General features: G+C 45.5%; 2 protein-coding genes across 3 annotated transcripts in view; one reads left to right on the top strand and one right to left on the bottom strand.

Moving 5' to 3' along the window:
- Positions 1 to 8,188, bottom strand: part of VPS37C (VPS37C subunit of ESCRT-I) — a 29,807-nt gene extending 21,619 nt beyond the window's left edge. Inside the window, exons 1-2 of one of the 2 annotated variants that reach the window (XM_081239794.1) lie at positions 7,957 to 8,188; positions 6,488 to 6,575 (exon numbers count right to left, since the gene is read on the bottom strand). The gene's annotated coding sequence lies outside the window, so the exon portion shown is untranslated. The remainder of the gene's footprint in view (positions 1 to 6,487; positions 6,576 to 7,956) is intronic. The other variant, XM_081239793.1, reaches the window with a different exon arrangement.
- Positions 8,189 to 8,241: 53 nt separating this feature from the next.
- The window catches only part of LOC308620847 (pregnancy-associated glycoprotein 2-like), a gene marked incomplete at both ends in the record, with an annotated part of 26,726 nt that continues 8,045 nt past the window's right edge, over positions 8,242 to 26,922 (top strand). The window contains 3 exons of the mRNA XM_081240739.1: positions 8,242 to 8,360; positions 21,468 to 21,519; positions 21,779 to 21,889. Coding sequence (XP_081096865.1) covers positions 8,242 to 8,360; positions 21,468 to 21,519; positions 21,779 to 21,889 — 282 coding nt within the window. The remainder of the gene's footprint in view (positions 8,361 to 21,467; positions 21,520 to 21,778; positions 21,890 to 26,922) is intronic.

Raw genomic sequence — 26,922 nt, forward strand, 5'->3', positions numbered from 1 at the left:
ACAAGGCCCTGCACCAGCAGACCCCGAGCCTCTCCTTCCAGCGAGACCTCCCTCCTCTCCCCCATAGGCTGCGGGCTTCATCCTGACTCTCTGTTCTACCTATTCCCAGAACAAACAACATGCTTCCCATCACCCGACAAATATTCCACATCTATAAAGATCAATACAGCAAGGACCTTGCCCTCTGGGAGTTCCCAGCTCTGCTGCCCTGCCTTTGCTCTGACAATTCCCTCTGCCTGAAATTTCTTTCCTACACCTTCTCTAGCTTGAAAATGCCTGCTGATCCTTCACTGTCAGCTCTCTGGGAAGCATTCCTTGCTCCTTCTCCCAAAGACTTCGCCCTGCCCTCCCACTGTGCCCTGTAAGTACCACGCAGAAATTACTACGTAGGAATCAGCATGTTTCTCCAGCAAGACTGGGAGCTCCCCAAGGGCCCAGTGCACGGCTCACTCATGTCCGCATCCCAGCACCGAGGTCAATGCCTAGCACACACAAGGTGCTCAGCAAGTGCTGACTGCACAGGAACCTCCACTTTTTGGCAAACTTAGAGGAACAGGGGCCAGATTTACTCTCCTGCCTCAAACACCTACAAATGAGAAAAGATAAATGAAACAACCGTTTTCAGACATTGGATATCTGGCAGCAGAGGATGGATTCCTGGGTGGGAGCGGGCGACGGGAGCAGGGAGCAAATGACGTGAGCTCTACCATTGCCCCAACTTACTGTCTAGAGAGAGTTTTCAGGCCATGGCACAGGGAGTGGGTACCCAGGCAGAGCCTGACAGTCTCCCCAAGTTGGGAAGAGAGAGTTGGGAATCTAGGGAGGCCACGGTAGCCAGAGTTCACAGGGTCAAATACCAGAGAGGAGAGAGCTACACCGTGAACTCTGGAAATCTGCAGGGGATCCCCCTCCAGTTTTCTGCTGAGTGTTTACAGTACTGGTCAGGATTAGAGGGAACAATCCTTGGGCCTCAAACTGAGCCAAGACTAATCTGTGTCCCCACTCACCAGAGTGGAAATACCTCCTAACTCACAGGACATCAGTACAGCACTGAAAAGGGTAGTGCTTTGGTAGTGGGTAAAATTAACCCTAGTCTAAAGGCTGGTCTGGTCCCAGCTAACAAAGCTTAACAGTGAGGCATCAAAGGATCAAACTGTTTCCAAGTAACTTAAGAGTGTCCCAAAACAATGCCAAGAATATTTATAAAAATGCAAAAATATTCAGCACCCAACAGGGTAAAATTCGCAACATCTGACATCCAATCAAAAATTACCAGACATACGAAGAAGAAAATACGATCCATAATGAGGAAAAAAATCAATCAGTAAAACAGACTCAAAAATACAGATAACAAAATTAGCAGACAAGGACACTAAAATGGTTACTACAACCATATTTCATATATTCAAGATGCTAAAGAAGATTTAGAATGTTAAGTTGAGACATGGAAAATATAAAAAAGACCCAAATCAAACTTCTAGAAATGGAAACTACAAATGTCTGAGATAAAAAGTATACCAGATGGAAATAACAACAGATTAGCCACTAAAGAAGAAAAGATCAGTGAACTTAAATAAAGAGCAATAGAAACTATGCAAAACAAACCACAAATTAAAAAAAAAAAAAAGATGGGGGAAAAAATAAATTGAGAATCAGAGAGCTGTCGAACAACTTTAAGCATCCTAAAATACATGTAACTGGAGTCCCCAAAGAAGAAAGAGAGAAGAGAAGAGAGAAAATACCTGACGAATTACTAGCTGAAAAGTTTTCAAATTTGATAAAAGTTTTAAACCCACAGATCCAAAAACTCAATTAACCCAAGCACATGAAATATGAAAACTACACCAGGGCACATCATAATTAAATTGTTTAAAACCAGTAAAAAAAGAAAAGTAGCCATAAGGAAAAAAGACACATAAGAATAGAAGAAAAAAAAAATAAGAACAACAGTGGATTACTCATAGAACAATGTAAGAGAGAAGACAATGGAACCACATCTTAGAATGCTGAAAGAAAAATAACTGACTTAGAATTCTATATTCAGGAAAAATATCTTTCGAAAACAAAGACAAAATAAAGACTTTCTCAGACATCCAAAAACTAAAAAAATTCACTACCAACAGACCAGCAGAATAAGAAATGTTTTTTAAAAGTCCTCAAGTCAGAAGGAATGTAAAACGAAGTGGAAGTCTGGATCTGCAGAGAGGAATAAAGAGCACTGGAAATGATAAACATGTAATATATATTAAAAAGTAAATATAAAAGAGCTTTTGCTTTCTTTTTAACCTCGTTACAAAATAATTCACTGTTTAAAGTAATAATGTATTGCGGGATTTATAACACACATAGAAGTGAAACGTGTGACAACAACAGCATAAAGGCCAGGAGGGGGGAAATGAGAGTGTACTATTGTTAGTGTAAAGTGCTGTACAAGACCACTTGATGATAGACTGTGACAGGTTAAAGATGCATACTATGTGGGAGGGAGACGCAAGAGGGAAGAGATATGGGGATATATGTATATATGTAGCAGATTCACTTTGTTATACAGCAGAAACTAACACACCATTGTAAAGCAATTATACTCCAATAAAGACGTTAAAAAAAAAAGAATTCCCCTCCTGCCTGAAGTGATCAAGAATAGCGGCCAATATTATATATCAAATAGATAATTTTAATTAAAAATGCTTTATTGCTAAAAAAATGCTAACCATCATCTGAGCCTTCAGTGAGTCATAATCTTTTGCAGTAGTAACATAAAAAATCACTGATCACAGATCACCATGACAAATATAATAAAAATGGAAAACTTTGAAATATTGCGAGAACTACCGAAATGTGACACACAGACATGAAGTGAGTGAGCAAATGCTGTTGGAAAAGTGGTGCCAACAGATTTGTTTGATGTGGGATTGCCACAGACCTCTAATTTATTTTTTTAAAAAAACCCACAGTATCTGCAAAGCACAATAAAGTGAAGCACAATAAAGTGAAGAAACAAAAAAGATGCGCACTACAAATCTTAAAGCAACCACTCTTTTTCTTTTTCTTTTCTTTTTATTTATTTTTCTTTTTGGCTGCATCACACAGCTTGCCAGATCTTAGTTCCCCATCCAGGGACTGAACCCGAGTCACGGCAGTGAAAGTGCCGAGTCCTAACCACTGGACCGCCAGGGAATTCCCAAGCAACCACTTTAAAAAAAAAAAAAAAAAACAGTTACAGTTACAGCTAATAAACTAATGGAACAAATGGAATCATAAAAACTGCTCAGTCCCAGGGAGGTCAGGAAAAAAGGGACATGGGAAGAAAGAACATGGAACAGATTGAAAACAAGCAGCAAGATGATAAAGTTAAACCCAGCTAGAGTCGTTAACCCTTCAGACGCAAACCTGGGTAGGAGACGTAACCTGGGCTCTGGACGCAAGCAGATCCCCCATACGCTGTGCTCTAGAGCAGAGATGGATCCCACCAGGGCCCAGCGCCCAGCACCCCATGTGTCTCAGATTCAAGGCCTGCCCCTCAGTCAACTGCACCCCACCGAGGAACCTCTGACAGGATGTCTACCCAACAAGTAGACTCAGAGCACATCTTGGACTCAGAGCACAGCTGTCAGAGGGAATTGCAAGGGAAACAGCCCAAGTGACATGCTCATGTTAAATTAAAACATATTATCTGGAGCAAGACAGTGGAGTATAAGGACCTTGAGAGTTAAACCCAACTACACTAATAATCACATTAAATGTAAATGGTCTAAACATCCCAATTAAAAGGCAGAATTTTTTTTTTTTTTTTTTTTTTTGCGGTACACGGGCCTCTCACTGTTGTGGCCTCTCCCATTGTGGAGCACAGGCTCCGGACGCGCAGGCTCAACGGCCATGGCTCACGGGGCCCAGCCACTCCGTGGCATGTGGGATCCTCCCGGACCGGGGCATGAACCCATGTCCCCTGCATCGGCAGGTGGACTCTCAACCACTGCGCCACCAGGGAAGCCCGAAAGGCAGAATTTTTAAGACTGGATTTCACAAAATGCAAAACTCATCTATATGCTGCCTACAAGAAACCCACTTTAAAAATAAAGACACAAATAGTCCAAAAGTAAAAAGATGTAAAGTGATATACCACACTAATTTTTTTAAATCCCTATCAATTTTTTTAACTGTGGTAAAACATACATAAAATTTACCATTTTAAACATTTTAAGTGTACTGTTTTGTGACATTAAATACGTCACACTGTTGTACAACCATCACCACCATCTACCTCCAGAACTTTTTCATTATCCGAGACTGAAACTTCGTACCCATTAAACATTAACTTCCATTCCTCCCTTCCCCCAGCCTTGGGCAACCATCATTCTTCCTGTCTCTATAAATTTAACTACTCTAGGAACCTTATATAAGAGGAATCATGCAATATTTATGCGTTTGTGACTGACTTGTTTCACTTAGCATTATTTCTTCAAGTTTCACCCATGTTGTCAAAAATTTCCTTCCTTTTTAAAGCTGAATAATATTCTATTGTATGCATGTATCACATTTTATTTATCCATTCATCTGTCAGTGGACCCTTGGGTTGCTTCTACCTTTTGGTTATTGTGAATAATGCTGCCAGAAACATTGGTGTACAAATATATGTTTGAGTCTCTGCTTATACTTCTTTAGGGTATATACCCAGAATTGGAATTGCTAGATCATACGGTAATTCTATCTTGAGGAATTGCCATACTGTTTTCCACAGCAGCTGCACACTTTACTTTCCCACCAGTAATATAAATAAGGGTTCCAATTTCTCCACATCTTTGCCAATACCTCTGGTGTTTTTTGGGTTTTTTTAACAAGAGTTATTCTAATGGGTGTGAAGTGGTATTTCATTGTCATTTTGGTTCATATTTCCCTAATGACTAGTGATGTTGAGTATCTTCATGTGCTTACTGGCCATCTGTATACCTTCTTTGGAGAAATGTCTATTCAAGTCCTTTGCCTACTTTAATCAGGTTGTTTGTTTTTTCACTGTTGGGTTGTAGGAATTCTTCAAATATTCTGGATATCAATCCATTAGCACTAAATTTTTTTTAAGTTGGATTGGCTATATTAAAACAAGACAAAGTAGATTTCAGAGCAAAGAACACTATCAGGGATTAAAAGGGTCATTTCATGATAAAGGAGGTCAATTCATCAAAAGAACATACACCCCAAAATGTTTATGTATGGAACAGTAAATTAAAACGATTCAAAGCATACAAAGTACATCCTCTGTTTACAAAGAAATTAAATTAGAAATCAATGTTCACTGGACAGAGGAAGAATAAAGTAACAGCATAATGCTGACTTTGCCTCTTTCACTACTTCTAACTCTGCCCAGGAGGGAGCAGATAAATTAGCAGTACTTAACATGTCCTCGATGCTAGGCATAACTGACGTGGGTTATCTGTTTGACTTCCATGGTTCAGTGTTCCCTCTCCTCCCCTGTCTGGCCCATCCTAAGCCCCAGGGACTCCACTTGTCAGTCCCAGCTAAATCACAATAAACAAAGCTGTTTGGTAGTTGCTCAAGCCTTTGACATAAACCAGTGAAAGGGGAGAGAAATGCAGTGGAGGAAACACCTGCTAAATAAACATGCCTTTAAAGCTCCCAAAAGCTCACAGACCTTTGCCTTTACAGAGGTCTCTCTGTCAAGGGGCAACTATCCAGGAATGAACTGGAACCTTCTGAAAACTCCAAACTCTGAGGAGAAACTAAAAGAATTTCTGAACAGAGATCCAATCGGATTAAAACAAGGTCTTTGGGCTTCCCTGGTGGCGCAGTGGTTGAGAGTCCGCCTGCCGATGCAGGGGACACAAGTTCATGCCCCGGTCCGGGAAGATCCCACGTGCCGCGGAGCGGCTAGGCCCGTGAGCCATGGCCACTGAGCCTGCGCGTCCGGAGCCTGTGCTCTGCAACGGGAGAGGCCACAACAGTGAGAGGCCCGCGTACCGCAAAAAAAAACAAAAACAAAAAACAAGGTCTTTGCTGACCTGATTAGGTCAGTCTGGAAAAACCCTACTAGGACTGGCCAACAGTGTTCAAGAGATGATTCATACAGCTAGCTACCCCAATGCCCTTTTAACGGCAGATTAGCAAATTACACAGCAATAAGCAAAAAAACAATAATAAGCCTTAGAAATAACTTCACTTCCAAGCTCAGCAAATCTACAAACTCCTTAAGGCAGTGCCTCCCAAACTTGCCTTACAGTAAGAATCACCCAGTGCAAGTGTTAAAAATACAAACTCCTGGGTCTCTCTCCAGAATCTAAGCAAGACTATCCAGAGATGAGGCTCTGTATCTCTAACAAGCATCACAGATGATTCTTAACATCCAGCAAATACATTAGCTTGGAAATAGACTGACGGGTTAAAAATCCCAACTTGGCTATTTACTGGCTGTAGCACCCTACCTAACATCTCTACTATCCACTTACTTCATCTGCAAAATGGGCTCATCACCTACCTTGAGTGTTCCCAGAATCCAGTATGTTCACAAAGCCCCCAGAACACTGCCAAGAGCATGGCAGCCAAGCAACAAATCAGAGCTTTTGCTACCTTAAAAACAAACAAACAAACAACAACAAAACACAGCCATCAGAAGCTGCCCAGATGAAATCTACAAAGAAAAATTTCTACCCGACAGAAACTACAAAGGCACCAAGCCAGATTTCTCAGATAATCTAGGAAAAAAGCTTTTCTGGACATTATGACTGCCAAGAACTCTCACTTCAGGGTCCAGTATTTCACTCCAAGTCCTCACTCCCATCCAGAACCAGAGTTCAGGACTGTACAGGGTCGCAGCTTTGGACAATAGCCAAAGAGTCTTTCCTTTCCAAATCCCTTGGTCACCACCACTTCCAGCTCTAGGGCTGACAGTCACAGCCTGACAGTCAGGTGGCAGCACCTTGGGTACAGCAGTAGGAAATGGGACTCCTGGGTAAGAGGCAGGGAGCCAATGAAGAGGGTGGAAAAGGCCTGAGTCAGCAACAGTACTACTGGGATATTGCTGAAGTGAAGGGAAGTGAGTTTTTGAAGTTTCCAGAGCTAAGAGTGGACATTCCCAGGGTGAGTGAGCCCAGACATTGTGTGGCTGAGAAAGCACTGACTAGTCTCAGGGACTGAAACCCTGAGGTGTAGACACACACACACACACACACACACACACACACACACACACACACACACACACACACACACACACACACACACACACACACACACACACACACACACACACACACACACACACACACACACACACACACACACACACACACACACACACACACACACACACACACACACACCCCCCCCCCCCCCCCACTGCTCTCTAAATTCAGGAGGAACCAGGCACACACTGGAGATTCACAAACACCAAGGACCTTTGTACCCAGCAGGCCCATAAATAGGGAGTGGTCAGTGATGCTGGGCAGCCCAAGTCCGGGTCCAGAATAAAGGATAAGAACAGAACCAAGGCTGAAAAACCACCACCTCACTGCCCTGGAGAAAGGGCATAGCCCTTAGAGTTAAAAGACCAGAGCGTCCCTCAGACCCCATTCTGCCGCTGGACTCCCTCTGGCAAGTCAGACCCCATTCTTAGGCTTCTTTCCCCACCTATACAATGGGCAAACTGGCCCTAACGTCACCAGAAGTGTGACCAGCAGGACGCTCAAGTACGGGGTGGAGGGTGAAAGGTGGCGGTGAGGGGGGGGTGCTGGAGGCGCGACCTGCGCGGGGAGCTCGGGCAATGCCTCCCTCCTTCCCGCCCTCCCACTGCGAGGGGAAGGGGCGCCGGCCCTCCGCTGGAGTCACGCGCCCCTCGCGCCCAATCACCAGCCTCTGCCAGGTGAGGCGGGCAGGCGGAGGCGCGCCGGGAGCAACTGCCAGCGCCGCCCCCATCCCCGTCCTCGCCCCTCCCCGGGCCCCTCTCACCTACCCCTGCCGCCGCCGTCGCCGCCACCGCCGTCGCGGGTTAAATCGCAGCCGGAGCCCACACTTCCGGGGTCCACGAAGCCCGCCCCCTCCCGCCGGATGTGATCCTCCCTCCAGCGTCCGGGCGCTGGGAGCTGGGGCCAACGCCACTCGTCCCGCAGCACGTTGTGCGCGCCGGGGGCCTCTGATTCACCCAGACACCGTCCTCCCGTCCCCACCCCCCACACACTCTCGCTGCCACCCGGGACCACACCCACGGGAAGGCCCACGAGATCCCTCCAGCGCATGGTGGGCGCCCGACCCCCGCAGGCCATTGCCCCGCCCCCAGAAGGGACACCGCCCATTGGGCGGAACCCAAGCCGTCCTGTGCGAGTGCGCCTGCGCAAGCGTCTGCTGATTCTCTGGTAGGCGGGAGGGGGTCTCCTTTCTTAACAGAGCTCGGCCTTGGGGGGCTGCTCAAAGTGGCCCAAAGGAGACCCGAAAGGAAACAAATGGAATCCCAGTACCGAGGGACTCCCTAGATGGTCTGAGCTCAGACTGCGGAACCCCCACGCCGGGACTGGAGTGATCACAGTCCTAAGTGTCCCCTGGCAAACAGCAGTGGCTGTCAGTCTGGAACTGACTGGTGGGCTCCTCAAAACAACACTTGAGTAGCTTCCCGAAAAGTAAGCTGTTTCCCGAGGCCCTAGGTTACATTTAGTCCATTCTGTATGGGTAGTGCTTTAAAAATAACAGATGGCCTTAAACATCCTCACTTGCGCAGAATCATGAGGGTGGTGCCTTGAAGCAAGGCCCAGATGCTAGCGCTCTCTTCTCTAGGCAGTTTGTACTGGACAACCAGGCCTGGAGATTAAGCCCATTCCCTGTTTGCCTCTCAGCAGCGTCCATAAATTGCAGCTTTGTAAAAATGGGACCCCAGAACGAAAGCTTCTTAGACCAAGGAAACTGTGCCACCCAAATTCAAAACCTTATTTGGATGTTGAATTAAGACCATCGTCTCTAGTAACAGAAACCCAACTCAAACAGCTTCTGCAAAATGGAAATTATTGGGTCACATAACAATAAAATCCACGGGTGGTGATAGTGCCAGGAACAGCAATATTCTAGGTCTCATTCTTCTTATTTGACTCTGTTCTTTTTTCTTTGTGTTAACACTCTTTCAGTAGTCTCAAATTTCTATTTCAAATTCTAGAGAGAGTGGATCTAATTGGCTAAGATAATCACCGTTGCCCCTATTGGGCAGAGTTTACTCTTTCTTGCCTCCTCATAGGCTGCCAGGCCTCCTAAGAATTAACGGCCATTGGGTCAGGTGATCACCCTTCTCCAACGAGAGGTCACCTGTTAGACCACGGAAGGCATCAGTGAGGAAAGCAGTCTCAAGGTACTGACCCTTCTGAGACACCAATAACTCTTGAGGGAGGCCATGGCTGGTTTTACAAACATTTCACTTTGAACATAATGTCAGAGTGGCTCCCATTGACAGCAGCTGCCAGAAAGCTGGGCTGAAACTGTTTCTAGAGGATGGGGAGGGCCAGGGCAGATGACCTTAACCTTTTGTTATAAACCCTTTTGTGCTATATAATTTTTAATCCTGTATTTGTATTACTTTGTGGGTAAAAAATTAGAAGACCCTACTGATGGATTAGCTTGAGTTTATATTCAGCAGTCCTTTCACTTACTGGTACTGTGTTGGACCATGGAATGTGGGTGCAATGGCTGGAGCTAGAGTAGTCATCTTGAACCATGAGGCAACCATGAGACGAGAGGCCATACCTGACCACACAACAAAACAGAAGGAGCTTGAGTCCTGACACCATGGAACCCCATGCCCCATGACACTGCTGGAGCCCACCTCTGGATTTTTATAGGAAAGGGAAATAAACCACCTTTGTAAGCCACTGTTGTTTTAGGTTTCCTATCACTCACATCCTTTAGGTCTTAGACTCCACTTTTGGAAAGCCCCTCTTGTACCCCCAAGACTGGGTAAGTGTCCACCCTTGTATGTTCTTCAAACACCCAACATTTTTTTCCTTTCTTAGCATTTACTACATTTTTCTGTAATTGAACATTCACTCCCTCTAGATAGCAACTTCTCTAAGGACAGGCAAAGACTATTTTATACACCTCTTTATGCAGATCCTAGAAACTCCTAAAACAATGACAATAATAACTTGTGAATGTGATAGACACAGTGATTCCACTGAGGGTGTTGAGAGGAAATGACAAACTGCTCTCTGAATCAACTGGGTCACTGCCAAGGCATCTTAGGGTGGGGCAGGGGGAGGGTGATGCTGGCCCTTCTGAATAACTAAAGATAGAGAATTAGGGCAAAGGAGGGGGGTGGGGGGAACTTGCCAGGAGATTCAAGTCATCTGAGGCAGGTGGCATTAGAAAAAGTTGCTCTTCCTACCTTGTTTCTTCCTATTTTCCACTTCTGGCTCTTTTCAGCTTCCCCTGGCTCTAGTCCCACCCCCTTTGATCCTGGTCCCCTATCACTTGCACCTATGTCCCTATATACCATGCCTCGATTATACCCAATGTCATTCATAATTCAGAGTGGCCCTTATAAATGCAAAAAACTAGAGAGAGAGAAAGAGAAGGCAGCTCCTTACTCTCTTCTCTTGTTTATTCATTCCACATACATTCACTGAATACCTGTACTGCTAAGACCTGTGGATACAAAAGTAAACACACCATCTCCAGCATCAAGGAAGCTACGTTCTTGGTTGGGATTTTAGAGGAAACAAGAGATCTCACTATTCCAAGACATCTCAGTCCTTCAGATGACCTTGATCAGGAAAAAAAATTGTTAAAGTAGAAATGGTCATTGTGTTTCTACCCACTTCTAAAAAGTGTTTGTTTAGCTCCTCAGTACTGGGTTTCCTTATGCTGGTGGACTGGATAGAGAAGTGATGTGAACAAAAGTAAGGATGGCAGACAGGTAGGTCAGAATGTGAGGTAACAAAGACAAGATATTTAAGAAGCTAAGATATTGAGAGAGATTTGGGAACTGAGTTGGAAAAGCAGTTTTCGAAAGAAGTTTGGCCATGTGGTATGTATAACCCCCAATTCAGTCTTCAGGAGATCTCCAGTGAAGACTTTCTTTTCTTCTTTTTTTTTTTTTTTTTTGACTCACAGGTCAGATCCATCTGGCTGGTTTCTCATTCCTACTCCTTCCTCCTGGCTCCCACACTATGCCCAGTAGTTTGGCCTGATCAATCCAGAAAGGTTTTGTGTCTCTGAGGCAGAGGCTGGTAGCTGCTTACAGAATTAGCCATTTTTTTGGTTTTCCTTAAAAGTAGAATGTAGGGCTTCCCTGGTGGCGCAGTGGTTGAGAGTCCGCCTGACGATGCAGGGGACACGGGTTCGTGCCCCGATCCGGGAGGATCCCACATGCCGCGGAGTGGCTGGGCCCGTGAGCCATGGCCGCTGAGCCTGCACGTCCGGAGCCTGTGCTCCGTAACGAGAGAGGGCACAACAGTGAGAGGCCCGCGTACCGCAAAAAAAAAAAAGGAAAAGTAGAATGTATTTTGTTACATAGCAATGTGTCCAGTAGCTTAAAGACTGCACTTCCCAATCTCCTTTGCTGTTAGTCATGACTGGTGACTTTGTGATATTAGCAGATGTATAAGAGGGATTTCTTGGAAGTCTGCTTTAAAGGAGCTGATTCAGCTGGGAGATGAGTCTCTTCGACTTCCCCGCCTTCTTCTTAAACAGCTGTCTGGATTTCAGATGCGATGGCTGGAACTCCTGCAGTAGTGTTGGGCCATGAAGTGACCTTGGAGGTGGAAACAAACCAGTCAAGTTCTGGATGGCCCACCTCCAGATTTGTTTAAGTGGGAGAAAAAAAAATCAAGTTTTATCTTGTTAAAGTTATGGTTCTTTTAGTTTTTTTGTAACATGCATACAAACTTAAACCTGATACTACTATGTGGTTACTCTGGTACAGTTTGATTATTATTATTTTGTTGGGTTTGGTAAATGAATTTATATTTAAAATTTTTCTTTCCTTTATTATTTTATTAAATTTATGCATAAACCACACATATACCTAACCTTGTATAAATGCAGAATTGTGATTACAAACATACTTTCTTATAGTTTTTGGACTTTTTTTTTTTCTTTCTTTCTTTCTTGGCTTGGTTTCCCCACTAATTAACAGCCTAGTATATGTCCTCTCATATAATCTCATCCAAATTTGTATCTACAGCCCAAAAGAGGCTGAGGAGCAGGGTGGGGAGAAGCAAAGAAGAACAAAATATAGGCACATGAATGAAGGGTGGTGGCCATTGTTACTTATCATAAATATTCTGTAGCCCTTTTATGTACCCACCACCCCCAGCTTTGCCATGACCATGGAATTTACTTTGGCCAATGGAATGTGAGTAGAGGTGATGTGTCACTTCCAAGTGGAAGCCTTTAAGAACCAGAGTCCAATTTGCCACACACTCCCTTCCCCTGCATCCAGAGGGAGCCTCCATCTGCTTTCCTCCCCAAGAGACTGCGATGAGCAGGGTTCCCTGCCCACCCACCTGAGATGTGAGTGAGAAATAAACCTTAGTTATGTTGAGCCATTGAGATTTGGGGGTTTTATGTCTTCATAGTGTAATTCAGCTTATCTTCACTGAAACAGGAGGGTATAACAGGCACTCCTAATTGTCTCCTTCTTCATTTGGTAATTAAACCCCTAGTCTAGGGCCACCCAGCTAAAAAGTCCATTTACTAGCCTCTCTTTCACCTAAAAGTGCCACTGTGACTTCATTGTAGCCAATGACAAATGAGCGGAAGTAATTTTGTAACCTCTGGTTATGCCGTTTAAGGAAAGGGGCACATCCTGCTTCCCCTTCTCTGTCCTGCTAGCTGGAATGCAGATGTAATGACAGGAGCTGGAGCAGCCATATTAGACCAGAGGTGAACATCACATGTTGAAGATGCCAAAGCAACAGGAAAGAACCGGGTCCCCATCACTGTGGAGCGACCTGTACTATTATTACATGAAGGAGAAATGAAATTATATTTAAGACAGTGTTATTTAGACTTTGATTGCAGCAGTTGAACCTGTAACCTAATACCCATAACCTAATAACTAACCTGTGTGTTAGCCTTGTTTTGACAATTGGAGTCTGGTGGATAGAGACAAGATCTACTTACATGGACTTACAAGTGAGTCAAGTGAGATTCCTGCCCTCTGGAACAAGTGGTCTAGTGTGGGTTTCAGAAAATCAAGCAAGGGCAAAGCCACATGGTAGGGACAGCTTCAAGATGCTCTAGGAACACTTGGGAGGGGAACCTATATCAGTCAGGGTCTCAGTGGGTTGCCTGAAGAAGGGACCATCTTAGGTCAGCCTCCCCAGAAGTAGCTCATGATGCGAGGTTTCATGTACAAGTGATTTATTTCAAAGTTGCTCCCAGAGAAACCAGTGAGGGCACAGAGGAAGCAAGAATAGGAAAAGGGGGCTTCCCCAGTGGCACAGTGGTTGAGAGTCCGCCTGCCGATGCAGGGGACACAGGTTCGTGCCCCGGTCCGGGAAGATCCCACATGCCACGGAGCATCTGGGCCCGTGAGCCCGTGAGCCTGTGAGTGTACTGCACGTCCGGAGCCTGTGCTCTGCAACGGGAGAGGCCACAACAGTGAGAGGCCCGCGTACCGCAAAAAAAAAAAAAAAAAAAAAGAATAGGAAAAGGGATGAAACCAAGCCTGGATGTGATTTCATGCAAGTCTTGGAGAGGGAAGCTCCAGCCTGCTCCCCCAGCGAACTTTGGAATGTAAGTTGTGCCTTCAAAATGCCCTAACTCAAGGCTCTCCCACTCCCACAGGCCCCTACCTCTCAGCCTTCAACTAACGGCCACACAGTGTCTAGGGGCCCTTGTATTAGATCCTCCAAAGACAAGTCAAAGGGGCCACTAGAAGCAAAAGCACACCAAAGCTGGGGAAAATGCAATCTCAGATAATGTCAAGGTATTCTGCACCCGCTCTGCCCTCTCCAGCATCACATCAGGAATCCCTCGAGGGGAAAGAGCCCCTTCTGGTCTCTAGAGGAAATCTTTACTTTTTTTTCTTTTTTCTTTTTTTAATTAATTAATTAATTTTATTTATTTTTGTCTGCGTTGAGTCTTCATTGCTGTGCGCGGGCTTTCTCTAGTTGCAGTGAGCGGGGGCTACTCTTCTTTGTGGTGCGCGGGCTTCTCATTGCGGTGGCTTCTCTTGTTGCAGAGCACGGGCTCTAGGGCACGCGGGCTTCAGTAGTTGTGGCACGTGGGCTCAGTAGTTGTGGCTCGTGGGCTCTAGAGCACAGGCTCAGTAGCTGTGGTGCATGGGGTTAGTTGCTCCACGGCACGTGGGATCTTCCCGGACCAGGGCTTGAACCCGTGTCCCCTGCATTGGCAGGCGGATTCTTAACCACTGTGCCAGGGAAGCCTTTTCTTTTTTTTTTAATTGAATTTTTATTTTATATTGGAGTATAATTGAGTTATAATATTGTGTTAGTTTCAGATGTACAGCAAAGTGATTGAGTTATACATATACATGTACCCATTCTTTTTTAGATTCTTTTCCTGTATAGGTTATTACAGAATATTGAGTAGAGTTCCCTGTGCTATACAGTAGGTCATTGTTGATTATCTATTTTATATATAGTAGTGTGTATATGTTAATCCCAAACTCTCAATTTATCCCCCCCACCGCCACCACCTTTCCTCTTTGGTAACCATAAATTTGTTTTCGAAGACTGTGAATCTGTTTCTGTTTCGAGGAAACCATTTCTGATGAACCAGGGTGAGCCACCAGCTGGAGCAGTGGTGCATTTCACCCCAGTGGAGAGCATCTCACCATGGCATTTGAATCCCTGCCTACCCCACCCCATCCCAACACACACACATGCACAAGGTTTTTAAGAGCAAGATGCAGGAACTGGTGTGATTGTTGATATAGCGCTTAGTCAAGACAGGCCAGGCTCCATCTCTAGTTTGGGTCCCCTTTGGTGTCACACTGCAGCCGCCCCCAACTTTCATCCCCACTGACCTTGGCATCAGCTGTGATAAGGCTCCAGGTGGTCAGACAAAGCTCCCCAACCCCTCAGGCCAGCTAGATGTCAGAAGGAAAAAATGGTCTTTCCTCCAAGCAGCCCCCAGACCAGCTGGAGATTAGACAGCCTCCGCTGGCTCCCACTCAGGCCTGGAGGCCCACAAAGCAGCCCATTCATCCCATAGCTGGACAGCCCCGCACAGCGATCACACAGCTGGTAAGAGGCTGACTCACGACTCCAACCTGCCTGAGTTCCAGTCCCTGTTTTGTCACTAAATTCCTTGGCCTAGAGGGACTTTGGCCAAGTTCCTTCTGCTCTCTTGGCCTTGATTCCTCATCTGCAAAGCCAGAGATGGAACCAGATGTTTCCTCAAATCGTTACATGACACCGAGGCAGCTGCTAAATCCCGGACAAGCTCCCCACATAAAGCAGGTGTAACAGGTACGAATTTGAGTCCAAAATACAGGCTTACCTTTGCCAGCTAAAAATTGTCACTCGCCATCTGACACTACAAGGATGGCGTCACTAGCCAGTGAAGTCACTGACCTTCAACACACCCTTAAAGGAGTTCAGGGTGGAGCTCAGGAATGAGGCCCTCTGTGCTCTGGGAAAATTGACAGAACGAGCCTTCAGATAAATATTTTTAGGAAAAGATTTTATGAGCCCTATTTCTTGCATCTTCTCATGTCTAGAAAAGCACTAAAATCATTAACGGAGACACCTGCTCCTCGTGACAAGCAGCAAGTCTCTGCCAAAATGTGTGCTTGACTGCACGCCCCCCCTTCACCAAAATCACATATATGCTGACCTCCTCCCCCCACACACCTCTTTGGCAAAATTCCTCAGAGCTATCTGAGAGGCTGTCTCCCAGGCTTTGCCCCCAAGAAAACTTAACTCACAACTCTCACATTGTGCTTTTTTTTTTTCAGTCGACGACTTTATATAAAACTCATATAGCACTTACCATGAATCGAAGCACCCTACACATATGAACTCATTTGGTTCTGTCATTATCCCCTATTTAAATATGGGGAAAGTAAGGCACAAACAGAGTAAGTAACTTGTCAAGGTCACACAGCTAGTAGATGGCCAGGCTGGGATTTAAACCCAGGCCAGCTGGCTCCAGCACTGCATTCTTAAGTGCTATGCTCTGCTCATTCTCATTTTGTAAGCCATGTCATATACCTTTATCTTTAACTCAAGTTCAATTTTCTCTCCCCTCCAGGCCAGAGAGAACTTATATCCCACTCTTTTCACTCCTCCATAGAATCCTTTGAGATTTCCAGACTACTGTGGTGTCAAAAGAAAAAATGAAGGGGGCGTGTGTTTGTGCAGGCACTGTGGTGTCACCATCAGATCCCCCAGCCGCAAGATGACATACCAGTGCCCTCTGTCTCTGGGCAGGTCATAGAGGTGCCCCTCCCAAGGCCTGGGACGGAGCAAGGATCAGTCCTAGGGGATCATACCAGCTCCTCTGAAGGCCACGTGCTCAGTGATCAGACTACAGTACCCACCGACCTCTGGTCAGAGGTCAGAGCTGCCCCATGCTGCACATGTGACAGGAGGAGAACGAGCCTCCGTGTGGACCACCCCTCTTTCCCCAGAGAGGGCTTCCTCCTCCCTTCCATCCTGCTGCTTACTCTTTCTGCCTATCTCCCCTTTTAACTTCATTTAACTTCGCCTTCCAAACACCAGCAGGGGTGGGAGCTTCCTTCAGTGTAGTTCTAGAACACCACAAAGCTTTTTTTAAATTTTTTAAATTTGTTTTTTACATCTTTATTGGAGTAGAATTGCTCTACAATGGTGTGTTAGTTTCTGCTTTATAACAAAGGGAATCAGTTATACATATACATATGTTCCCATATCTCTTCCCTCTTGCATCTCCCTCCCTCCCACCCTCCCTATCCCACCCCTCTAGGTGGTCACAAAGCACCCAGCTGATCTCCCTGTGCTATGCGGCTGCTTCCCACTAGCTGTCTATTTTATGTTTGGTAGTGCATATATGTCCATGCCACTCTCTCACTTTGTCCGAGCTTACCCTTCCCCCTCCCCATATCCTCAAGTCCATTCTCTAGTAGGTCTGTGTCTTTATTCCTGTCTTACCCCTAGGTTCTTCATGACTTTTTTTTTTTCTTAAATTCCATATATATGTGTTAGCATACGGTGTTTGTCTTTCTCTTTCTGACTTACTTCACTCTGTATGACAGACTCTAGGTCCATCCACCTCATTACAAATAGCTCAATTTTGTTTCTTTTTATGGCTGAGTAATATTCCATTGTATATATGTGCCACATCTTCTTTATCCACCCTCCTCCTGGCCTAGAGTATTATCTTTCCATTCCTTCTTTCCTGCGGCTGTGAGAACAGGAAGGAAATTAACATTTCCATACATCACACACACACCCCTATCTCTGCAAGGTGCTTGGCAAACCGTTGGAATAACAATGGTAACTTAAAGACAGAACTTGTTATCAAATTAAAGTTTAATCTGCCTTCTTCCCATTTAACCTTTGTCCTTGTTCTACTCTGAAAGTTCACCATAGAGTAAGTCTAGTCCTTTGTTTTCATGAAAAACTTTTAGAGTCTTGAGGTGGTTCCTCATGCCCCCACCAAAGTCTTGACTCTCCAGCACAAACAGCCCTCCAAAATATCTGTCCACGCTCCTTCTTCCCACCAAAATGGAGGGTTGGAAGCTAGCAGCCGTGACCTTCACTCAGTGTCCAAATGCTCCCCCTGCCCCATTTCTACAGCTTCTGGGTTTTTTTTAATGTACTTCCTTCCCCTTAACGTCTTTCATCTCTTGTATCCTTCTGATGTTTTAGCCTCTCTTTCCTTTTTTCTCCTCCATTCTCTGCAGTCTAACATTTCACTCACCTACTCAAAGAATCCCCATCGTCCACAGGATAAATCCATGCTCTTGAACATGGTATTCAAGCCCCCACCCCAACCCTGGGACCTGCTCTTGGTTCTCCTTTTCTACATTGTCCTGTGCATTATTAGTGCTGTTGTCCAGATTTTCAAGTCGTTGTCCTAAACTCATGCTGGATTCCACTTCCATATCCCCTCAAAATTCAGTGTGGCCATATGGCTTGTTTACACCAGTGAAATGTAGGTAGCAGTGACACAGGTCACTCCTGGCAAATGCTTTGATTGTGTCAACTGAAAAAAAAAAACAACGCACAACCTAAAAGTTGAGAATTCTGTTTTATTTGGCAGACTTTCTGAGGACTTCAAACCCAGGAGGCAGCCTCTCAGATGGCTCAGAGGGACCACTCTGAAGAGGTACAGGAGGAGCCAGGATATACAGGAGTTTTTGCAACAAAAACCAGGTAGTTGGAACATCAAAGGATTACTGTTAATTAAAGGAAACCAAACATCTCAAGTTAAGGAATTTTGTGCTTTTTGATGTACGGAAAGATGCAGGAGTCTGGACTCATTGAAATCATTCCTTTGATCTGCACCTTAGCTATCTAGGGCAAGTATCCTGTTTTTACTCCTCCTGAGTCCCCTCTAGGTGCACCACTGGGGGCTGGCTGCAGTGGCGAGGGCTCGATGGTGGCAACCTCTTTCCATCCTGAGTTCCCTCAAGACTCACCATTGGGGGCAGCTGTAATGTGATGGCTTGATCCAATCAGAGCCCCAGACAACTTATGATGGACAGACAGAGAGAGTAAGAGAAAAAAGTTATTATTTTTAAATTGGGCATTGCTTGTTACTGCCCATATTGCCCAGACTAATATAATGTATCCCTTAGGGCTAAGCTTGCCAGGTGACTGACAATCCCCGGAGTCCAGTACAATGCCAGTGATGCCCTCTTTGATGGGCATTCCCTCCTCCCCACACCCACTCAGCAAAGTCCTTTTATCCATCGAGACACAGCTCAGTTGCCACCTCCACCAGGAAGCCTTCCTAACTTTCCACCCAAGGCAACATTAGGCATCTGCTTCCCAGGACGCCAGGAGCATGTCTCCGTTACAGCCTGGTCACATTTCTTTTCTGAAGTTTTGTTTCCTAAACTACAAGGCCCCTGCTAGCCCATTCAGAAAGAGCTGGCCCTCCAGATGGACAAGCTCCCAAGGGGACTGGCTCGTGGCAAAAGATCATGAACTAGGCTTTAGGCCACCTTCCCCCTGGGCCCAGCATCTGCGTTCTCGGCACAGTCCACACGCTGTCCCTGCCCTCCAGGCTCCATCTACGCAGCAAGGATTTTCTGGATTTGGCTTAGAGCACTGTGAAGAAGGGTTCACTGAAAGAATGACTATTTCCCAATAGATAAGATCCTTTCCCAGTTACCGCCTCCATCCCCAACACTCTCGTCTCCTCTGCATCACTTCCTGGTCCCCCAAGCCCAGGACTAAAGAATGGCTGGAATTTGCAATCAGACAGACCTGGATTCAAATCTTGGCTCTACCACTCACAGGTCCTGTGTGCCCCAGGGAGATGTTTAACTGCTCTCAACCTCAGTTTCCTCATCTGTAAATTGGGGACACTCTCAAGCTCTCAGGTGCCCATGAAAAGCACACGGGAAATGCAGTCAGTGTCTATGGGCTCCTCGAATGGATCAGGCTCTGCGCCTGGGAGAATGGAGTGGCCAGGGAAGGCCTTCCTGCGGGGGTGGGGGGGACATACGAAATGACACTAGATGTTGAGAAGGAGCCAGCCATGAAAAGAGCTGGGAGAAGAACATTCCAAATGGGGGAAATAGCCATTGCAAAGGCCCAAGGTAACCAAGCTTAATTAATAGTTACTTTTCCACCTTCAATCTTTCTTCACGGTTGGACCTAGGCCACAGGTCACCAACCATGACCTCATCACACACTTCACTTGTGAGTTACCAACAGCGAGCCTTCTCCCTCCTCTCCAGAAGGGAAACCCCAGAGCTGTCATGGGGCTGAGTCAGCTCTGGGCCCGGGTCTGTGTAGACGAGACGGTTATCACCAAGGGCATCAGGTGCCAGGGGTACCAGCAGTCTGACCCCCTCCGTTTGCTTGTCCTCCTTGGTGGAACCCCCAGGGCACTGAGAGAGCCAAGAGGCAAGTAATCGCTCTTGTCTAACCTTCCCCTGTGTGATCATGGTGTCCCCAGACCACACTGCTCTCTGGGAAAAAGCTGTTTCCTCCATTCCTTCTCGAGAGGTGGCCATGGGGACCAGCATCAGCACCTGACCCTGAAGCCTGATGGCTGGAACTCAACTCACAATCAGTTGGTACCCAGGGATGCCTAGCCTTGCCCTGTGCATCTGTCCTTTTTCTCCAGCCAGATCCATATAGCAAAGTCCCCATAGAACAGGAGTGGTTTCATCCCCTGTCAAGGCCTTCGAAGCTCCAAGGTCTTTCTGAGCATCAAAGAGGGAACAAGTCCCTTGAATCCAAGCTTGTCTGAGCATGCCCAGCCTCGCTCAGCCAGGTGTTCCCTGAAGAAAGAGTAAGACCTTGCATCTAAGTTGCCAAAGGGCTGAGCAGAAAATACTCCCCACTGTGAATGCAGGTCAATATCACCCAATCTCCCGAGGGTCTGTGCTGTGTAAACAAGAAGCGGGAGCCCTAGGGCTGCTGAGCTGGGCGTGAGCTGGGCGTTATTTGTACGACTGCCCGCCGGTGCCACTCCAGCTGGGGGTGCCCCCACTCTGCCTGGCACCCAGCAGAGCCAGCTCCCAGTATTGCTTTCCTCCTGCTACAGTGGCAGGTCTGGTGATAGAAGCGGAGCCAGACTTGAGGAAGAAGGGGAAACACTTCCGCTCTGGCACCTGTAGACTTCTGAGAGCTTCCCAGCAGTGGATTGCAATTGAGCTTTCTCTGATCTTTCCCTGCTCGGAGCTCTCGCAGCCTGAGAACCAGAGGCCCTGGGTCCCAACGATTCACTAACTTGCCTGCAGCTTTTGGGTAAGTCATACACCCCTGGCTTCAGTTTCCCCATCTCTGGGATTGGGGAGACTAGGCTTGCTCCAGAGCAGTGGTTCCAGACTGAAGGTCAATGCCAATTAGTGGACAAGTGGCTGAGAGGTGCCCATTGCCCAGGATGCTGAGGCCACCTCTGGTAGTCAGGGTGCTGTGATTGCCTGACGATGCCTGGCAATGCTGGACTCAGAATGGGGAGTGGCAGATCCATTGGTACACAGCTGCTGTGAGCCGGAGGACCTTAGGGGCCATGCCCACTGGAACATTCTGCCACTCAGGTTCTGTGGGATGAGATCAGTTAGTTACAAGGCAAAAGTTACCAACTGGGAAGGTTGTAGACTTCAGTAGAAACCCAAGTTAGGCTGATGAATCACCTCTCCTAAAGGAACTCTGGGTACAAGACATGCCAGGAAGGTTAGATAAATTAGACATTATTTTAAATGCTTTGGATGAGCTGCCGTTTTGCTGTCCAGCTTGGGATGATGCCAACAGCTAGAGTGTAATCAAAGGGCCCCTGGGTGTGGCTGTCCCTCTTCCCGGGGCTCACCAGCAGGGAGTATGGCTCTATCACCTCCATGTCCAGAGCAGGAATTCCAGCAGGAAGATCGTGACCTCCAACAAGTTTTACCGGAAGACCCAGGTGGGTCTGAACTTCTGGTAGGTACCATTCTTTTCTCAGTGCTTCTTCCTTCCTGGGTCCTAAGCAAGCTGTCTTCCTCTTGGTTACTTGGTTGTGAATCCCTCCTTCCTTCCCTTCCAAATATCCCCACAGCCTCGCTCCTTCGCTCCCTCCCTACCTAAGCCCTATCCTTCACCTGCAGATGGCACCCCACCCCCATCCAGGGAGGGGATGCCCAGTCCATTTTTTCTAAAAATGTCTTCATTCCTTCTACCTCCAGGCCCTGACCTGGTTCATCAAAGTGTCCAGCTGGATGACCAAGCAGCCCAGAGTGTGGGGCGGGGAGTTGGTGATGGTCAGATCACATGAGAAGAGCTGGAGTAATGAGCAGGTGGGGCTCCCACCACTCAGCCGGTGGGGGCCTGTCCAAGTCTGCTTTTCTTGGGCCCCTCAGGATATCACTAAAGACAGAAACTTCCAAATGGAAGTTTTTAAAACTTATTACAAAAAGATTTCAAACATAACAAAAATAAAAAAGAATAGTATCATGAACCCTGTGTTTCATCACTCGGCATCAAGAATTACATTACTGTCTTAGTCGGCCCAGGCTGTCATAGACTGGAGGCTAGAAGTCCAGATCAAGGTGCCAGCCAATTGGGTTCCTAGTGAGGACCCTCTTCTTGGCTAGCAGACAGCTCTCTTCTTGCTATGTCCTCACATGTGGTAGGGGAGGGGGAGGGAGGGAAGGAGGGAGGGAGAGGAAGAATGAGAGAGAGAGAGAGAGGGAGGAAGCTCTCTGGTGGCTCTTCTTATAAAGGCGCTAATCCCATCACGAGGGCCGAACCCTCAAGACCCCATCTCAACCTAAGTACCTCCCAAAGGCCCTACCTTCTAATTCCATCACATTGGGAGTTAGGGATTCAACTTATGAATTTGGGGGTGGACACAATTCAATCCATAGCAACTACACAAATCTTTTTTTTTTATCTAAACCTTCATTTTAACATTTTTTTTTACTATTTATTCATTTTTGCTGAAGTATTTTAAGGAAGAGATTACCGTGCAACAAAATATATATAACCACAATGCTATTTTGTTCCAAACAAAAGTAACGTCTAATAACCAGTCCATATTAAAATTTCCCCGATCCTCTGAAAAAAATGCCTTTTAACAGTTTATTTATTCAAACCAGGATCTAGAGAATGTACACACATGTTGCATTTGGTTGTTGTCTTTTAAGTCTTTTAATAAATAACAGTCTCTCCCCCCCCATTTTTTTTTTTTTTTTTTTGCGGTACGCGGACCTCTCACTGTTGTGGCCTCTCCCGTTGCGGAGCATAGGCTCCGGACGCGCAGGCTCAGCGGCTGTGGCTCACGGACACAGCCGCTCCGCGGCACGTGGGATCTTCCCGGACTGGGGCACGAACCTGTGTCCCCTGCATCGGCAGGCGGACTCTCAACCACTGCGCCACCAGGGAAGCCCTCTACCCCCCATTTTTATGCCATTTATTTGTTTAAAAAGCGGGAGGAAGTGGGGTTGTTTGTCCTATAGAATTCCCAAGTATTGGGTTTAGAGGATTGCTTCTCTGTTCCTTTATCTATGTATTTCCCTGAAAACTGGTAGCTAAATCTAGACTTGAGTTCAAAACTTTTTATTCGAATATTTCATATGTAATTCCATATATTTCTTATGGCATCACATCAAGAGGCTCATAATTTCTAGTTGCGCCACTTTGATAGACGTTGAGATTGATCAGTGGGTCCTGATGTTGCCAAACTCATCCATCCATTATAAACTTCCCCTTAGACCTTTCATCTTATGGTTTTAGCATCTATTGATGATCTTTGCCTAGATCCATTTTTTCATTAGGATGTTGCAAAACAGTGGTTTCCCGATTCTACCATTTCTTCTGAATTTAATTACTGGAATTCTTCAATTAAAATGAATAGTCCTTCACTGACTATTTGTAGTTACATGAAATATGCATCATACAAAAATAGCATACATATTGATGATTATTTCCATCTTTCAGTGTTCAGAATAGTGAGTTGGTGCATTGGCAATCTGTCACAGTGACAAATTAGATGTTGTATATTACCACTTGGAACTCATGGCTATTATTTTTTTTTAATATTTATTATTTATTTATTTGGTGGAACAGGGTCTTAGTTGTGGGAGGCAGGATCCTTAGTTGCGGCATGAGGGCTCCTTAGTTGTGACATGCATGTGGGATCTAGTTCCCTGACCAGGAATTGAACCCAGGCCCCCTGCATTGGGAGCACGGAGTCTTATCCACTGCGCCACTAGTCATGGCTTTTTATATATTTAATTTGTTTCAATCAATTTGATGTGATGTTAAAATTATCCCACTTTTGGCCTCTTCATATGGATTCCTAAACTTTTGTGAGGCCCCTAGTGGTCTTTGAAGGCCCTCAACTTTCTGATCCTTCAAGATTCCCAGCCTTACATTGTGCATTTCTTGACCCAGCCCTGAAATCAACCATCTCTTTAAGAATCTCTGTATCTTCTGGTGGGAAATGGTATTTAGAGGCCACAGGCTAGGCCTCAGGATAGTCACTGTTATCAAGCTACCATTGCTTCTAGGCTTTTCAGTGGTCAGACCCAGAAAGTAGAGATTTTCTTTAAAAAAAAAAAAAGGAAAATAATTAATTGGTACAAACGTATACTTCCAATTCAAGTTTTAAGACCACAAGGTTTTACTTGAGCTTTTTTGTTTTATACGTAAACATCTTTTCTCTCTTCCACTGAAAGTCGTGCTTCATCACAACATTAGCATTAGTTACTTACTTGCTTTAACCTGTAACATACATAAGATACTTTCAAAGTAACAGTAGCAATATCACCAACAATAAGGTGTTGGATATAGTATCAGATCTCTTTGGTTTTTTGTTTTAGGTTTGGTTTTGGAGGGAGGATGTTTTTGTTTGTTTGTTTATTTGTCTTTGTCCTTAGAAGATATCCCACTCTGAATGTAGGTCAAAATTCTGCATTTTAAAGCCACTTAAGTAATGTTTTGTTGTGTGCGGCTAGGTCACCAACTTGATAGAATTAGGCTCATTTGTCTTAGTTCTCAAGTTCCACAGATGTGTTTGTTTATCTCTTTTTTGATTCTGGAACATATTTACATGGTTGCAAAGTCAAACTATAAAACAAGAAAAATCTCACTTCCGTCCCTGACCCTCCCCCATAAATTACATTTTTTTTCTTTAGTTTTTGGTTTATTCTTCCACTCTTTCTTATTGAAAATAGACATATATGTCTATGTAAAAGTAACAAACTATAAGCACTTTTCTGGTTCCCCCTTTTTAAAAACTAAACAGTACACCCTGAAGATCTCACCCATTCCACGCCTCTCTCCATCTGCATTATGCCCAGTAGTTCAGATGCCCTATGCCCTATTGAACACTTATTATGTTCAGTATGCCTTATTGAACACTCCCTCGTGGATGGTCACTACAGGTAAGTTTCTAATCTTTTGCTTTTACAAACAGTGTTGCAGTGAATGGCTTCTACGTGTGTCTTTTTATATTTTTGCCAGTGTATCTTCGGCGTAGATCCCTAGAAGTAGAATTGCGGAGCTAAATGGGATAGTGTGTGTCACTTGCTAGTTGCCGTCAGATCCCCTCCGTAGGGACCGAACCACCAAGACTGAATTTTCACAATGTGCAAAAATGAGTAGGAAGCCGCTGCACCCAATCTATCACCCACCTGGTGACCAGGCCAGCCTCCCGTTGTTCTACCCAAGGGACAGGCCTGGATAGATCTCACACTGGAACACCCAGGCCCTGGGAATCCTGGAATGAACCATAAAACTCCATCATCTTTACTTTGGCTGGAATAACAGTTTGACAGGTAGCCCTGTTCATCTCAGGCTGAGCAGGAGCTCTGAGTGGTCTTTTTTGTCTTCTTTGACTGATAAGACACTTAAAAGTGATTTCTCTGTATGCTTGGTTTGGTAGAGAAAGTGTTTCAAGGCGTGGATCCTAGTGGGGAATTATATCAGATGCTCAGCAAGTGGACATTATTAACTTCATTGGTTTATATGACCCTGGTAATCTTTCTTTACAAAAGGAAGGAAAATTAACGTGGTTAAGATGCATTCGGTCTCTTACTCATTCGACCCACATGAATTGAACCCCCTCTCTGTCCCCTCTCTACTCCCACCTCTAGGCCAGAAATAAAAACCTGCACAGCCTGCAGGCTGAATCCAGCACACAGTTAGTTGTTTGACGTTTGGCTCACACTATGTTTTTTGAAAAAACAAAAAAAAATTAGTCGCTGACATTTAAAATCAGGGGATTTCACCAGATTAAAAATTAATATCCAGACTTCTAACTTCTCTTGAAAACTTGGCCAACCAGCCTGCTTTCCAGGATGGGAGCTGCTGGTGAGAGCTGAGGAGAGACTGCCCCCAGTGGTAGGGCATGTGCTGCCCTGTGTCCCTGATGCCCGCCCAGCCCTTCCATTCATTTCTCTTGCCTCCTGGGTCATGAGTTTGTGAGAACTGCCCTAGACTGCTAGGCTCCCTGAAGATAAGGACCTTGTCTTACTTGACTTTGACTTTCCAGCATCTGACCTACACCCCAGCACACAGGGTCCTCCGTGTATGTTTGTTGGACGATATAAAGTATCTTGTGGATGCATGTATCACATTTCTCCCAATAGTGAAACTGTGTAATTGTAATACTACTCTAGCCCAGACCTTTGATGCATATTGGCATTATAGGTGCCACTGAACTGTGCCATCTGTCCCACTACCTAAAGCCACTCGTATGTCACTGGGCTGCCCCTAAAGTCTTCACTTTGCCATTTGAACTCTTTTCCTCCTAGCAATCTCCTCTCCAGCTGAGGACAGCAACGCACACCTCATGAAGTTGCTCGGAAGACCACATTAGATCACAAATGTCAAGCATGGCCTCTAGTAGTATTTACTTTTATCACATTATTAGCAGTGTTTTATCTCCAAGTTGGCAACAGTCTCCCCACTCTTAGTCCATGCAGTTCAATTAGGTTTTTCAGCAAAGCCCCAAGAAAGAGATTACAGTAGAAATCTCTGTATTCTGAGAATTTTCCAAGTCCACTCCCCACAGACACTGATGGAGGTAAAGATTTTATCGAGAGCTTCACATTTCTGATTAGATCCATTAGTGGCCTAAAGGGGACAATTAGAGCATGTCAGAGCATATATAACTAGGAGCCCTTGGCCACCACTGCATGCTCAGAACTCACTCTTTCCTGAGTACTTGGACCCAGGAAAGAAGCATGAAGTGGCTTGGGATCCTTGGCTGGTGGCCGTCTCAGAGTGCCTAGTCCTGTAAGTACGGGGACTGTAAGTGGCATCATCTCTCTTTCTGGTTTTCCTTGTCCTCTTATTCTTCCACCCATCAGGGTTAGAAGGGAAA

Source organism: Mesoplodon bidens, assembly GCF_964165515.1.
Source record: "Mesoplodon bidens genome assembly, chromosome: 7".
In the NCBI taxonomy this organism is placed as follows: domain Eukaryota; kingdom Metazoa; phylum Chordata; class Mammalia; order Artiodactyla; family Ziphiidae; genus Mesoplodon; species Mesoplodon bidens.